General features: G+C 44.8%; 1 protein-coding gene across 1 annotated transcript in view; it reads right to left on the bottom strand.

The window, feature by feature from the left end:
- ZBTB40 (zinc finger and BTB domain containing 40) overlaps window positions 1–14,117 on the bottom strand; it is a 39,901-nt gene extending 25,784 nt beyond the window's left edge. The window contains exons 1-5 of the mRNA XM_086715985.1: window positions 13,519–14,117; window positions 11,456–12,220; window positions 10,629–10,762; window positions 2,566–2,758; window positions 1,813–1,955 (exon numbers count right to left, since the gene is read on the bottom strand). Coding sequence (XP_086572111.1) covers window positions 1,813–1,955; window positions 2,566–2,758; window positions 10,629–10,762; window positions 11,456–12,220; window positions 13,519–13,555 — 1,272 coding nt within the window. The 5' untranslated portion in view covers window positions 13,556–14,117. The remainder of the gene's footprint in view (window positions 1–1,812; window positions 1,956–2,565; window positions 2,759–10,628; window positions 10,763–11,455; window positions 12,221–13,518) is intronic.
- Between the last annotated feature and the right edge of the window lie 1,874 nt (window positions 14,118–15,991).

The following is a 15,991-nucleotide window of genomic DNA, read 5'->3' as shown; positions in this document are numbered from 1 at the left end:
CTATTCACCATTTCTTACAGAACCCAGGGTATGGATAGATAAGGGCCACGGTGCCTTGATTAGCATCATCCCGTAACAGGGAAAAGTTCTAAAAGGGCTGAGTGAACGCTCCACACCATGTCAAAACACGGCGGCGATTCGAATCAACATTCACCTCTACGCTCCTGCTTTATTATTTTGCTTCAATTTTCATGAGAAGAAGTAGCTTAATGAAGCTCTGGTAGAACCCCGATTCTAAGAAGTGTTTTTGCGATTTAGAACTAATTTAAGTTCTTCTCCTTCAGTCCTTTCTGTCAAGTAAACTGAAAGTGACAGAAGAAAATGATAGCGTGGTCTGTCTTGGTGCAGGGAATGCGGCTCCGTTTGGGCTCTTCCTATAAATGCTATTTCACCGAGATAATGAAACAGTTCAAAGGACACATTCAATCCAGCTAATAACAAAAAGGTCTGAATGAGTAATCGAATGAAATCCCTAAACAGGGAATCAAGTACTTCTCAAGCTATCAGCAACTTACTTAAACTGAGTGCCTGAAATTACATTTAATTTTAAGTCTCAGGAGAAACCAGAGGTTTAACCTTATTTTGTATACGGTCTTTCTCTAAGAAATTCAAAGGAGTTGTAATTTTGGAAACATAATTTATAGAACATAATTTTGAGATTATAGATTGCTCCCATTTTGTATGAAAAAACTCCAGTTTCAGATCACTGAAAACAGAGAATCTAGGTAGGAGCCAGTCTTCACTACTAATCCAGTGCTCAGCCATTCTACCACTACTTTCTAAACACTTTCTCTCCCCAACATACAAGCCACTTCCCATAGTTTTAAGAACTGATCCCACAGAAGTGCTCTGTCCCCATTCCTTCCTTCCAGATATAAAACTATTTTTAGCACAAAGTTGAAATCAATAACACCAACAAATACAGTTATCTAGTTGACTTGAGAAGTCATGCTAGCAGTTTTATGAGGATTTTAGTAGCTGGCTGGTGGGAGAGTAAATTGGCACAACCTTTCTGAAGGGCAATTTGGCAAAAGAGAGCAAACACCTGAACATTTTGACACTCTCTGTTCCAAAATCTTACTTCTTAGAAATTACTCGAAGGAAAATATTTGAGAGGTATGCAAAGATGTGTATGCAAGGATGTTCTCTGCCACCTCATTTATCATGGCAAAAAAAATCGGAAACAGATCTGCCGCAACAAACAACTAATGAATTATGGTGTGTCCATTAAACAGAATACCATGCAGCTACCAAAATCCAGCTTACGGGGACGAAGTGTAGTCGCAGTACAGTAAGTAGAAACACCAGGTTATCCTGGCTACTAAGCCTGTCTCTGGGTGATTCAAACGAGAATACGTAGGGGCACGTGCTCCAAAATGTCAGCAGTGGTCACCGTGGAGTGCGAGACGGTGACAGATTTGAATTCTTTTGTTTTTGCTGGTTTCCCCACTTTTTTCTACCGATGAACAGTGTACCCTTTCTATAAAGAAGGAAAGTGTCATAATAATTACAAATGCGCCTGGACGTTTTGACCTTTGAGGCAACTTTTATATTAAAAACTCACTGAGTCGGAGCAGGACTGTGCACCCACCCGCACATCTAAGCGTTTAATTGTACGCCATGACGTGCGAGGCCCTCAGCAAGCTGCTGTGGGGGTACAAAGAGACGCGGATCAAGAACGTGAACCTTAGGGTGCTTTCTATGCAGCGGGCATAGAAACACTGCAAGGGAGAAAATGCTACGTGCCACAGAGAGGTTAAAAACTGTGCTACGCAGATTCAGGAGGGAGGAAGAAATGCTTGACACGGTTACCCTTCTCTCAGCGCCAGTTAGGAATTCCTCCTTGGCTGTTTCCAGGAACTCCAGGATGGGTCTCAGCTGTGTGACACACAGGATCAGGTCCTCTTTGTGTTCCAGTAACAGAGCAGACAAGGTCTTTCCCTCCTCTGTGCTCCCTGGGGGAGAAAGAGTTAGAGACACACACCAGAGAAGCTAGTCAATTTGAAGAAAATGACAGCATGGTTTGTCAAGAGAGATCTAACGGAATAGGAAAGTGATTCTCAGCCTATTTTGAGCACCCGAATGCAGAATCTCTTTTTGGAGAGGAAAATACTTTATTATTCTGTTTAAACTCTATGAAAGGAAAAATGTTTCATTTATCTGTCGAAACACAAAGCTGCAGAGCCAGCCAGAGGTTAACTTCTGGTTGGCAAGACCACTGCTTTGTACCTAACCCAAGCGGGAGAAACTTCAGCGGCAAGTGCTGCTGGCAAACCAGTTCACGTGACCTGGGCAGTCAGAACACTGACTGGGATGTGTGGCTTTTTGAAGGGGGCAGGAGAACACGGACCGTCTGCTCCAACTTCAAGGTGTCGGACTAGTTAACTAGGGGATAGAAATGGAGGCTCAAGTTTAGGTTGTATACATTTAACAGGCGGCTTCTGGAATTACAGGCAGAATTGATGTGGAAAATCACTTCATGGCAACTAAGCCACTGGAGCAAACTTGACAGCATCTTCCCAGAACAAAACTCGAGCCACTTGGGTGGACAGGGTTTTCTCCTACCTTCTGGCTGCGCTGCTTGTACGTCTTCTGGCTTTCTGTGTAACAACGCTGCCTTTACTGCAGGATTGGAATCTTGGTATAGCCTCAACAGAGACACAACAGTCTGAACATCCAGGCTCTCATCTCTTACTTTATCCAGGATTCTCTGGAATGCTGAACGTCCTTCTTCACCCTCAAGACACCCCATTATAGTCTGTGAACACAAGTAACCAACAAGAGAGATCAGCCGGCCACAAGAACCCCGAGCTCTTTGGATTTGGAGAGTGAGGCCCTAACCAATTTGATCCCTGCCTGTTTGGCCTTTCTGTGGTATATGGCATTTCTGTGTCCCTTGCATGAGACAACATTGAGTGGGGGAGACGGGGAGAGAGGAAGGGGGAGGAGAGAGGGGTGCGGGGAGAAAATTAATCTTAAGCAGGCTCCATGCTCAGCACAGAGCCCGACACGGGGCTTGATCCAATGACTCTGGGATTGTGATCCGAACCAAAATCAAGAGTAGGATGCCACCCAGGGGCCCCGGGCTCCTCTGACTTTGTAACACTGAAGCATTTGGTGTGGATAAGCACCAGCCTTTCTGACCCCTCCTTCTCAGCCTTCCTCACTGGCTTTCCTTCCAAATCTCTACCTATCAGCAGTACCAAAAATTGGTCTCAACTCTGTCCTTTTTCTTCCATTATGCTCTCCCTTTGGAAAAGCTCTCACACATATACTTTTTATATCACCTCTAGGCAGATCCCCCTGAAAGCTAGCTCTCTAATCCGAAGCTTTCCGTTTAAGTCTAGAGCCACACAATTTCCCCCAGAAATGCCTTATCCTCCAGAGGTCTTGGCACCAAATGCCACCATCTGGACTCTTCTGACCCTGGAGTACTAAAATATCAGCAACTCTGGTGGTGAAATAAAACAAAATTAGCGGGAGGAAGGCCAACTGGAAAGAAGGGTTAATATTTCTATTTTAGCAATAACGGGTTTACTTTTAAAAATAAGGAACCGAAAGTTAATTTCACGTGCATAGCCTTTGTATTTCCAGTTGGCAAAACTACAACCTACCTTTGATCATTTTTAGTGTCGATACTATAAAAGAAGAGTTTTTGCACAAGAAAGCAAAAAGTTATGGTTTTCTACACATACAGACAACATGAAAGGATCTCATGAAAATCTACACTTGCAAAATTCATCTAGATAGTTCTTATCAATTCTGGTAGTAATTACAGGTTTAAAATTTTTGTTGAGAGAGATTTTTATCCTTTTCTCCTCCTCCCAAATAAACAGGAATTAGGAACGAGTTAGGCTTTGTGTTTCTTGGCTTTGCTTGAGCTTGCTTTCTGATCACAGAATGGCTGTAGAAAGCCAAGTTAAACCTGGTTCCTAGGATTTTTAGTCAGGTACAAAAGTAAATTCAGATAAAACCCAGTTTAGGAATCCATATTAAGTGAATTAAGTAACTTCCAAGAACCTGAAGTCACTCATCTTGTCTCTATTTTAAAAACAATAGACAAACGAGATACCCACTCAGTTGAATGCTCAATCCCCTTCAGTCACATTTATTCAGCCTTCTGTACCTTTGTTGGTCCACCTAAAACCTCTTCAGAGAATGCCTTTTCTCTGATGGCAGTAGGAGGCAGGCAGCCCCCGTCACCAGGTATTCGTGCCCTCAGGCTGAGACCGATGACGTGCTTCTAAGGCAAAGAATATGGCAGGAGTCACGGGAAGGCACTTCTGAGCCCAAGTTACTAGGACTTCCGTCTCGTCTGTGTGGGCGTGGCCCGTCTTGGCTCTCGAGGCAGGCTGCCGTTTTGTGAGCTGCCCTATGGAGAGGCCCACGTGGCGGGAACTATGTCTCCGGCCAACACTCAGCGAGCGGGCTTGAAAGTCAGTCTTCAGAACCCTGCCAACAGTCACGTGGGTGTACTTAGAACGACACACTCCCCACCCCCACTCCAACCCAGCCCAGGCAGGGGCTGTCTGCGGCCTTGGCTGATGCACCCTGACACAGACCTCCTAGGCACCTTGAGCCAGGGGCTCGGCTAGGCACGCCTAGATTCCTGACCAACAGAAACGGCGAGGTCATAAATGTGTGCTCTTTTAAACTGCTAAATGTTAATCTGTTACAGGGCAACAAATAACTAACACAGACCCAGTCAGTGCTAATGCCCTTAGTAACTAACGGGTTTCTCCCTCTTCATTTTCACTTTCCTTCCACTCTTTCTTCGATGCATCTTAACCGATACAGCATTTAGCCATCCTCCTCTATCCGAAGCTGGCGTTCTTTCACCCGGAGCTCTCTGAATATCCCGAATCCACCTCTCTCCAGTATCCAATTTGTCGGGCATTATCACATGAGCCGGTGGGGAAGAAAAGCTTTCATCAATGGTGGCATCTGATGTGCTTCTCATTATCCTCTCCGCTGTCTCCTCCTCGGCAGAACTGCTCAGCAGTGAAATTAAAACATTTGTTAACTTCATTGCTCAGCAGTGACGCTAGGGTGTGACCATCTGGGAAGATGAGCAGGGGTGGGCTGATGAAAGGGCCAGGAGGGAGCAGTCAGTTGCCTGGACAGCCCTGCTCTTTGCTCTTTCTTCCAGAACCTACTGGGGACCTGGCACCAGAGCCAGCATTTTAACTGTTACTCCATCAGCCTCCGAAGCTGCCTGGGGCTCCGCCGTGCGGTGAGCCCTTTTCTGAAATAGCGTATCTGCCTGAACAGAGGGTGTCACATATTGCGGCAGACTGAGATTCACTTATGGCGATCGTGTACCAGAACTCTGAGAGATGAACCCAAAACCGAGTTTTGCTCTTTAACCATACACTTGGAATTCCTTGGATTCTTAGAGTTAAAGGTACTTCAATAAATTCGTATCAATTTATGGTCACACATGTATTCACAGAGTACTTTGATTTATGAATGAATTACAGGTCAGTAGATTTAAAGATGGGACAGTTTCCTTTTAAAAATTTAATCTTTGCCTTGTACGAAGGTGTTTTAATTGAATTTACTTATTTTTCCCAACTGTCTGCCTACTGCCTTTGGGTCTGTTTGAGCTATGCTATATTCTTGTTCACTCACTCCTCCCTTGAATGCCGAGCCAGATGATGGCACTAATGATACAGACCACACGAGCTCAACACCATCCCAGACACTGTGCATATATGCCGTCTCCTTAACCCCTCACATCAGTCCTAGGGGGCATTACTTCTACAACTACCTAAATGAGTCAAAGAGGTGAGGTAACCTGCCCAAGGCTGCATGGCCAGGAAGAAGAGTTCCCTGGAGGAAACACTGAGCTGATTCCATTGACCTGGAACCCTTTTCATAGTTCCAACTCCCAGATTTTGAGTATACCCAAATCCGTTTATACTGCATTGTAATGGACTTACTAGAATCAACATCACTTTGAACACTGGGTCATATCTTGACCATCTGTAGCATTCCTCCTGGTACCGATGATTTGTACATAGACTGGTACACAGTAGGTGCTTAATAAATACTTGTTTAACTGCATGAAATTCCCTTGCCATAAAACCAATAGCCCTTCTACCTATGGCTGCATATCTTAGACTTAATAATTTGCAGAGAGAAGCTTTGGAAAAACAACAACTTATTTTCATTTCTCATAGGCCTTTAAAATGAATCCTATTAACTTCTCAACAGGGTCACCCTACAATGTCAGTGAACACAGTCCACAAGACACAGACCTGCACTTCTTGACAAACCTCCAAAATAGTGACGTGTTTGAAAACATCACATTCACATGGGAGACTTGTTTGCCTTTGAAACAAAGTTGAAGGAGAAAAAAATGCTACTAGATCTTAAGCTTTGGGAGTCTTTCTAGAACTTTAGGAGAAAAGGGGATCAAACAGCAAGGAAATCAATAGTAGAAGTTATCTCCTTATTCTAGTCATAGATTCACTCTGCTATATACACAACTAATTAAAAGCAGGGACATGGCTAGGAATAAAGAAAAAAGACAATTAAAAGTTCCTGCATTACAGCTGAAAAAAAATATGAGCTTGCCTTTAAACAGAGGTTTTGCTCAGCTCAGCCAGAAAGCCTGTTAAGGTCAGGATCTGCTTTTTCTAATGGGCAGCAATATTACACTGAGATAAAGACAGGCAGAAGCCACTTTCCCATCCCAGCACCCAAGAGATTTCTCCTTAATCAGTTTTGGCTTTGGTTGCACACAACCCAAGCAGCCCGGCCTCCTCTCATGTTGCCGCAATCACCGCTCGGGGAATGGCTTTGCCACCTTTCATCATATATCTCAGGAAAGAGAATAATCAGGACACTAGTTGATGGTGTCTTCCTGAAACCCAGTCCAGGCCAGGTGCACACCCTATATCTGTGTTTCAGAAAAGGAACAGGCTGGTCCATCTCAACAGAATGCTCACAAGCCTTAACAAGCCTCAAAATTACACATCTAAGCACAGATTATTTTTAATGTTAAGCTGTCTTCTTAATGTTATGCTGATTAACCAAATAACAACAGCAAAAAGCATTCAAAGCTCCTTGGGAGCTAAAAATGTTTAAACAGAAAAATAACAAACAAGCTCCCAACCTTTACGATTGTAGCTGAAATGCAGACTGATGTTTCAAGTGAACAGTTTGCAGATGCTTTCAATACTGAGGCCTTCTGGGGATTCCCATAGTTTGGGGACTTCCAAAAAATAATTACATGTGTGGCAGGACTTCTTTGCTATAAGGATAGGGATCCAGTCTTATTTCCTTTTCTTTTCCTAGCAACCAGCTCAATGCCTGGCACTTACCAGCTGCTCAGTAAATATTTGCTGAATCAAGGGTAAGCAAAGAGTAACACTTGGGAACAATGTTGCTTGGTGGCCCCTCAAATCACTGAGAGGCAGCAGCACACTGTGACATCTGCCATCATACATGAAGAATTGTGTGAGCCATGAACTTCTCTGACAGTGCTTCTGAGAAATGTGGTCTACAGATACCAAAGCAGCAAAACGGGGAGACTGTTAAAGACGTAGATTCCCCAAACTCTACCACAACCTAAGAATCAGACCCTCTGGAAATGAGGTTTGGAGGTGTAAGTTTTAACAAGTACACCGGATAATTTTTATATACACTGAACCTATTGTCCTAGAGACCGATGGCTTTGTACAAGACGCTACACCTGCAGTTCGGGAAGGTACTTCCAGGCGGGTAATGGTACCTGTTTAAAAGCATGACTTGCAAATTAAACTTAAAGAAACAGCGATCCATCTCATGTGTCAGAGAAAACGACCATGGAACGAGGATATTATAAGGCATTAAGTAAAAAACGCGTTTCAAAGTCAACTAGGCCTAAAAATAGAGAGTTGATGTAAAAACAAACAACAGCAGTCACCACCAACTGAGCTCTTTCTATGTGCCTGACATTTTAGTGTGAGTTTTACATCAATAATCTTTATTAATTTGACAACGATCCTGTAATGTAGGTGATAACATTCCTGTTTTACAAATTAAGAAATTAACGTTTATAGAGATTAAGTTGTTTGAGAGCACAACACTAGCAAACGGGAGAGCTGAATAAAATAATTGTATATCCACACTGGAACTCTGCTCGGGCATAAAAAAGGAATAAACATACAATGACATGGATAGACCTCAGAAGAATTATACTGAATGCAAGAAGCCAGACCAAAAAATATATATTGACTATATGACTCCATTTGTATATAATACTCTAGAAAATACAAATTCACTTACAGAGAGAAAGCAGGTCACTATCACCCAGGGATGGGTAAGTTGAAAGGGGGGAGCGGGGGGAGAAGGGAGAAGGGATTACCAAGGGCATAAGTAAACTTAAGGGTGATGGATATGTTCAATATCTTGCTTGTGGTGATGGTTTCAGGTTTTAAAACTTATCAAACTGCACACTTTAAATACATACATCTTGCTGTATGTCAATCATACCTTAATAAACCTGTCTAAAGGGAAGTTAAAAAGTGACAGATGGGGCACCTGGGTGGCTCAGTCGGTTAAGCGTCCGGCTTCGGCTCAGGTCATGATCTCTGGTTCACGGGTTCGAGCCCCGTGTCAGGCTCTGTGCTGACAGCTCAGAGCCTGGAGCCTGCTTAGGATTCTGTGTCTCCCTCTCTCTCTGCCCTTCCCCCACTCACACTCCCTATCTCTCAAAAACAAACAAACATTAAAAAAGTGAGACAGAAGTACAGGGCCTAAGTACAAAGCAGCACTTCACCAACTCTATATGTTAATTTAATCTGATGCTCTTTAGCCGTTTTTCTTTTTCTTTCTGTAACTGAAAGGTTTATTATGGACTATAACAGACTCCGTTTTAAATACAGCCACCAAGTGATTTGTAGAGCTCTTACTCTCATCTCTAAAACTGAGAAAAAATAACATAAGCCTATAATGATCCCCAACAGTGAATCAGTGTTCTTTCAAAGTATTATTAATGTTACTGCCATCAAAAGATTAGGACAAGAATCAGGAGGGGAAAAAATGTTGAATGAAACCATGTACAGCAAAAATTTCTTGAGCATTTGTTATTTGCCGCACATTTTAGGTACCAGCGTTAGAAAAAAATGCTTAACACATAGTTCAAGCAAGTCCGTCCACAGGCAACACTAAAAATTTGGGTGTTGCTGGTCTAAGGGATGCTCTTGCTCCTCCATAACCAAAATTAAGTGGAGAGGAAGTCCTAAGAGAACAAATGAAGAGATGTGTCTATAAGCTATCAAGGTAACAAACTAGTGACAAAAATGATACACCGAACAGTTAAGAGAACATCCAAGTGCAAAAATATAAAATCATAATGTCCTTCAACATAATCGGTACAAAGAATACGAAGGATTTGTACCAAGATACCAACCTGTATCCTCCCTACCAGAGTCATCAGGGTTAACCCAGTCTTATAAAAAGCTTCTCTCTCAAGAAAATAATTTACAGCCAACTACTGATTAACCACGGTCAAAGTAAATACTTGACCTTGAATTTTTTTTTTTTTTTTTTAAGTAACTTGCTATGAATCGGGGAAATACTTAAATAGTAGAAGACATTTACTGCTTGGATTATGGTAACTAACAGCAACATGGGAGGCCTCGCCCACCCCACTCCACCCCTCAGATGAGCCTGCAGGCACAGTGCCCGCTGGCTGTGCCAGCCCCTCTCAGCACGGGAGGCACGGCTGGGTGAAGAAAGAAGCACAAGGAGTTCTAAAGTGGCCGTGGAATCCATCCTGTAGGTTCAAGATCTGAGGAATCAGGTAGTGGGAAGCCCACAGGTGGAGATGCGTCTTACCAAGATACTGAAAAGGAGAAAAGGTCAGCTAAGAAAAAGAGCATGATAAGCCATTGGGCGGTTTTCTGTCGGGCAATTCTTAAACATTTATACATACATGACAAATGTGTATCATTTTTACCCTACTGGCAGTAAAACCCAGTGTGCAAAGGAACAGCTAGCTCTAAAGTCAAAGTGGTTTGGTCTGAATTACTGCTCAGTCCTACGAGCTCTGTGACCTTGGCCACGTTATATTACCTCCTTGAGACAGTTTTCTCTTCCACAGAATAGGGCTAGAAAAGAGTAAAATCCACCCTGGTGATTTCTGTCAGAATTAAATGTGATAACATGTGTCCCAAGTGTAGCATATTAAGTACTCAATAAATGTTCACCATTACTGTTTTGTGTCTGAAAATGGCTACTGTATTCCTAAACACTGACTACAGTTCACTATGTAAGGTTTGTATTAAATCCTTGACGTGCCACATTTTGAATATTTCCTGTTGTTCTGCTTTGGTTTTTATCATTTGATCTTGATTTGGGGTTATCCATGACTACCCTCTGCTTCATTTTACCCTTGATTAATCAGGAGGAAATGGTATGATCAGTTAAGCATCCTGGATCAAAACCGGTTGAAAGCTGGGATTCAGGATTTGAAAGCACATTGCCTAGTACTGTTGAAAGACGGCTCTTTAGAGACTAAATGTCAAAAAAATTTAAGTTTGAAAAAATTGAGACCTGAGGTATTTTGCATTTTCATCGTTCTGCCCCATATGGAAGGCTGTCTACACCAGCAAACAAACAAAACTCGCAGGACCTACCTCCTCCTGTGCACCTTTAATTTCTGAACATTCTTCTAGTCTTTTTAAAACATCCTGGGTAACCAAGAGTGCATCAGAGAAGATACTTTCATTTTCTAGAAGAAAATTCAGCTGACGGCGTTTCCTCTCATACTCTGAGTGCAAAACAAAACATAATAAAAAAAAAATCAGTGATTCATTATTTGAAGTGATTTTTAAAAGTTTAAGCTGATGACCTTTAGGGCATATACTGCATCTACAACTGACACCTGACACATCAGTTATGGGTAACAAAGAACAGTGTCTCCTACAGCTTCTTCTTTGGTGCCAGCCTCATCCCGGTTAGAATAATGGGTAAGCATCAAAACTGATACATCACTATTTCAGTATTGCTTTTCTGCTCTGTAGTTCATCTTCAGACTTCCAACACTCAAAAACACAAACACTTTTAAAAGAAGAATGCCCCAGGAGGAGTTTTGCTTCGGATTTTGTGTGGGACTGGACTAGATTTTGGGTGCCTATCTAGCAGTGGTCTTCAGTAAATTCATCACTGAAACAAAAGAATTCATGGGGCGCCTGGGTGGCTCCGTGGGTTGAGCGTCCGGTTCTTGGTTTCACGCAGGTCACGATCTCACATTTCCTGAATTCGAGCCCCGGGTTCACTATGCACTGGCAGCCCGGAGCCTACTTGGGATTCTCTCCGTCTCCTTCTGCCCCTCCCCTTCACTCTCTCTCTCTCAAAAATAAACAAACTTTAAAAAAAAGAAACAAAAAATCCACAAGAGTCACTGAACATAGTAACTGACAACAGAGGGAGGATCCCAAAACAACTATTACGTGAATGTTACCTGGTTCCGTGCTCGCCTCCTTCGCCGCACTAAAGGCTTGTCCGGCAGGGGAGGGGGAACAAACTTCAGCTGGACGAGGAGTCTCCACCGGGGCGTCTGCATTCCCCGGAATCTCCTGGGCAGTGGAAGGACCCACGCTCATCTCCTGTGCAGCCGTATGGACCGCCTCCTCGGTCTCGGCTTTCACCGGGCCCCCCGGAGGGGCAGAATCCTCCAGGGAACAACGAGGCTCTCCGGCACCCTCAGGGGAAAGGATTTCCACCTCGGGCTTCTCGGGCTCCTTCCTGAATGACTCTGAGGACGGTGCGGAGACATCCCTCGCCACCTGGCCCTGAACGGAGCAGCTTACGAGGTCGGTCAGAAGGTTTTTACAACTAACGGCCACATCAAACATCTGCAGGCTGTCGGCTAAAGAGATGATTTTGGAGAAGTTGTGCTTGCCCACAGGCAGCTTGCCAGTGTACATCATTTCCAGCAAGAGGGCAAACTCCTCGGGGCTCACCACAGACGCGTCGATGGAGATGGTGTCGGTGTTGTCCAGCAGGGTTTTGAACAGGAGGCTGGCCGCGGCCAGGACGAGCTTGTGGGCCCGGAAGTAAATGGTGCCAATGGAAATGGTGCAGTCACAGAACTGCTGCTCCTTGCACAGGGTGTAGAGCTGCTGCAGCAGCTGCCGGCTATAGTTGGGGAGCTCCATCGCATCAGCTCTGCCCCGAGGACGTCTCCCCCTCTCTTCTTCCGGAATCCGCTTTCTGCGGATCGGCGCTACATCCCAGGGAAACCCAGAAAGCGCCACGTTAATACCTCACCGGCACAAAGGGAGACGCCACGAACGAAACAGTCAGACCAACAGGCAACTCACTCGTGCATTTGACAAACGTTTCTCAACAGGGAGGGGCGCTGCGCCAGGTACGCTAAATCATGACGGTAACCATCACACGTTTAATACATGGAAGCGACCACGCTTAGCGCTTCATCTGGAAGCTCTCACGGGATCCTCACAATGACTCAATGGAAACCATCCCCATTTGACAGATGAGACTGGAGCTCAGAGGTAGTGAGAGAACCAGCCTGAGGAAAACAGCTGTTCAACAGCATATGCATACCACCCGTGTCAGAGCGGTACGCGCCCCTGCTTCAGGTGAGTTCTCAGCCAAACGAAGAAGGCTCATACAGTTACATAAACGGACTTTCAATACGCTGTCCTCACCTCATCTGACCCATGTGCAACACAGGACACGGGTCATCACTCCCTCCCGCTGCAAACACCTGTTTCACTTGCTCTTGCTCTCTCTGGTTCTCCTGTGACCTCACCACCCAGCATCCTTTGCTGGGTCCTCTGGGTCACACTGGCCTCTACAGTTTGGAATATTCCAGGACTCAGTCATCTCTCCTCCTGTCTTCTGTCCCATCTAATTCCACACTTTTGAAATATCAACAAATCCTGGGGCACCTGGGTGGCCCAGTCGGTTGAGCGGCTGACTTCCGCTCAGGTCATGATCTCGTGGTCCGTGAGTGAGTTCGAGCCCCGTGTTGGGCTCTGTGCTGACAGCTCGGAGCCTGGAGCCCGTTTCAGATTCTGTGTCTCCCTCTCTCTCTAGCCCTCCCCCGTTTGCGCTCTGTCTCTCTCTGTCTTTCAAAAATGAATAAATGTTAAAAAAATAAAATAAAAAAAAAAAAGAAATGTCAACAAATCCTGACTATGCAGTTTCTCCTTATCCTGTCAGCTTGCAGGGTGACATCTCGAGCTCAGTCCTGTCCTCTGGAGTCCAGATGCACACCTCCAGCTACCTACTCAGCATCTCCAATCGGAGGCCTGATAGGTTGTTTCAACTTGTATCTGAACCTCTCCTGCCACCTTCCCATTTTATAGCAATTTTGTCTTTCTAGCTGTTCAGAACAAAACTCAAAAGTCAACCTGATTCCCGTCTTTTCCTCCTACTCCGTATGGAATCTGTTATAAATCCTGTTGGCTCTACCTTCAACACACATCCAAAACCCAATCACTTCCTGCTGCCTCCACTGGCTCTCTCTGATCAGTCCAAGCCCCCGTCCCCTATTACCTGGACTACGACAGCGATCCCTTCTAACCGTCTCCATGCCTCTGCCCCTTTCCAGCACTACCCCCAGGAGTCAGAGGGGTCTTCCTAGCACACAGCCACATCCTGTCCCTTCTTCGCACAAAGGCCTCCTGGGCTTCTGGTCTCAGAGTAAACGCCAAAAGCCAAAGTCCTCCTAATGGCCTACATTCCTCCTCATAACCTGGTTGGCATTAACTCTCTGATGTCACCTTCCACCCGCTCTCCCTCACTCATTCCACCTTAAGCACACTGCCTTCCTCACCGATCACGGAACACACTAAGCATGTTCATCTGCAGGTGTCTCCACACGTGTGCATGGCTCACTCTCACTTCCATCAGGTCTCTGCTCTAAGGCCCCATCACCACTGAAGGCTTCCCTATGTCCTTTAAATAGGAGCCTCTTCTCCATTCCATTCCTCTTACTCTATTTATCAGCATAGCATTATCACCTATGACATGTATTTTTACTCATCATCGTGTATCTCCCTTCACTGGAATGTAAGCTCCTTTAGGGAAGGAACTTGTTAAAATCGTCTGCTATATCCCAGAGCTTAAAATTCTGCCTCACACGATGTTGTTGATTAGATGGTGGCATTCGTTGAATAAACGAATGGAAGAAAAGCTAATGGCAGAGATTTGCACCCAGAAACCCAGCTTCGGAACAGGGGGGTCAGGCAGTTAGAGGAGCTGACCGGCCTGAATAAATGAGTAGGCACTGACGAGGGGAAGACAGTGAAAGACAACAGGCGCTCGAAGCAGGGAGCCTGCGTGAGGCACATGAACAAGAAAACATCCCCAGCAGTGGTGAGGAAGGGGAGGAGGGGGAGCTGTAAGGATGTCAGTGATACTGGACAGGGAGTATCAGGGGCTAAATCTGGCAGGGGGTGTGGCCACAGATACATGGGCCATGCTTAGGAGCTTGGATTTATCTGAAAGGGAATGAGGAACACTGAAGAGTTTCAAAGGCTTTAAGTAGGGAAGTTGCATGGTCAGAGAGGCATCTTAAATGTATCATCTAAGTGACATTTGCACAGAATTGAGGGAGATAATGCTGGAGACAGGCTCTATTATTGCATGAGTTCAGAGATAAATCAATGAAGGCTTTGACCCGGAAAAGTGGCAAGAGAAGAGAGAGAAAGAGACAACCAAAAATATTCAGAAAATGTAACTGTCATGATTTAAGAGTCTGAGCGGATGCGAGGGAAGAGAGAGACAGCTCCCAGGTCCTGGTATGGTACGTGAAGGTGGATGCTGAGATGATCCAGACAACATAAGAAAAGTTTAGGGAAGAGGACATCCAGTTCAGTTTTGAGTTTGATGATCTTATGATCATAGCCAAACTGTATAATCTCACTCGGATAAGGAAAAGAAAGTGCACTGACAAGGGGGTGGGGTGGGGGGGACAAATGTCAGAATAACACTGGTTGCCTTTGTTAGCAAGATTGTGGATGATCCCCTTCTAGTCCACCACCATTTCTTTAATTCCCCACATTTGAAGCTGACAGATAAAAATACAAATATTTCTGGGGCGCCTGGGTGGCGCAGTCGGTTGAGCGTCCGACTTCAGCCAGGTCACGATCTCGCGGTCTGGGAGTTCGAGCCCCGCGTCAGGCTCTGGGCTGATGGCTCAGAGCCTGGAGCCTGTTTCCGATTCTGTGTCTCCCTCTCTCTCTGCCCCTCCCCTGTTCATGCTCTGTCTCTCTCTGTCCCAAAAATAAATAAATGTTGAAAAAAAAAATTAAAAAAAAAAAAATACAAATATTTCCAAGTTCTGGTTTCTGGTCTGGCATGGAAGGAGCTTAGGAAGTCACCATTCCATCCTGACAACAAGTAAAAAGCTGAAAAAAAATGGAAAGGTCAACAACTCTTTTTAGATCTGTCAGAGAACCGAGGTCACAGGGCAAAACTGCTATCCCCCAAATTGGAGAGAAAGACAGGCAGATTCGGAGAACTGCAACTTCTCAGAACAGAAACCCACCAACAGACACACGGTGGGAACCACACCAGGAACAAAACAAAAAAATGAAATTGACAAACTGCCTCAGGCTCAGGGTGGACAAGTCTGAGTTAAAAACTCCAGAGGGACCAAGTCATAATTTTGTGAGTTCTACCTGCAGGAGCTCTAAGGGGTGAATATAGGAGAAAAACCTCCTCCTGCTTCAGGCAGAGGAAGGGAGGGAACTAACCATTTTTAAATATACCAGAGCACTCTGTTCTTAACAAGGCCTAGTTTCAGGAGAAACTATTTTACCAGATTCATACCTAACTGGGGGAAGGAAAATACACTTCACCCCACTTTTAGCCATCCTGCCCCAAGATGTATGTTGGGGGGGTGGGGGGGGGGTTCTGAAAAACACTGGTGAAGTTCACAGACCAGGGGCACAGGCTCACCAAACCACTGAGACCTAATCATCAGTCTATAAAACACTTCCTCCCCTGTACCTTACCATCCCAT

This window comes from Puma concolor, chromosome C1 (genome assembly GCF_028749965.1).
Source record: "Puma concolor isolate L17-30 chromosome C1, mPumCon1.1.hap2, whole genome shotgun sequence".
NCBI classification, from domain to species: Eukaryota; Metazoa; Chordata; class Mammalia; order Carnivora; family Felidae; genus Puma; species Puma concolor.
The sequence above is the reverse complement of the archived record's forward strand: the minus strand, read 5'-3'. Positions and strand labels throughout refer to the sequence as shown.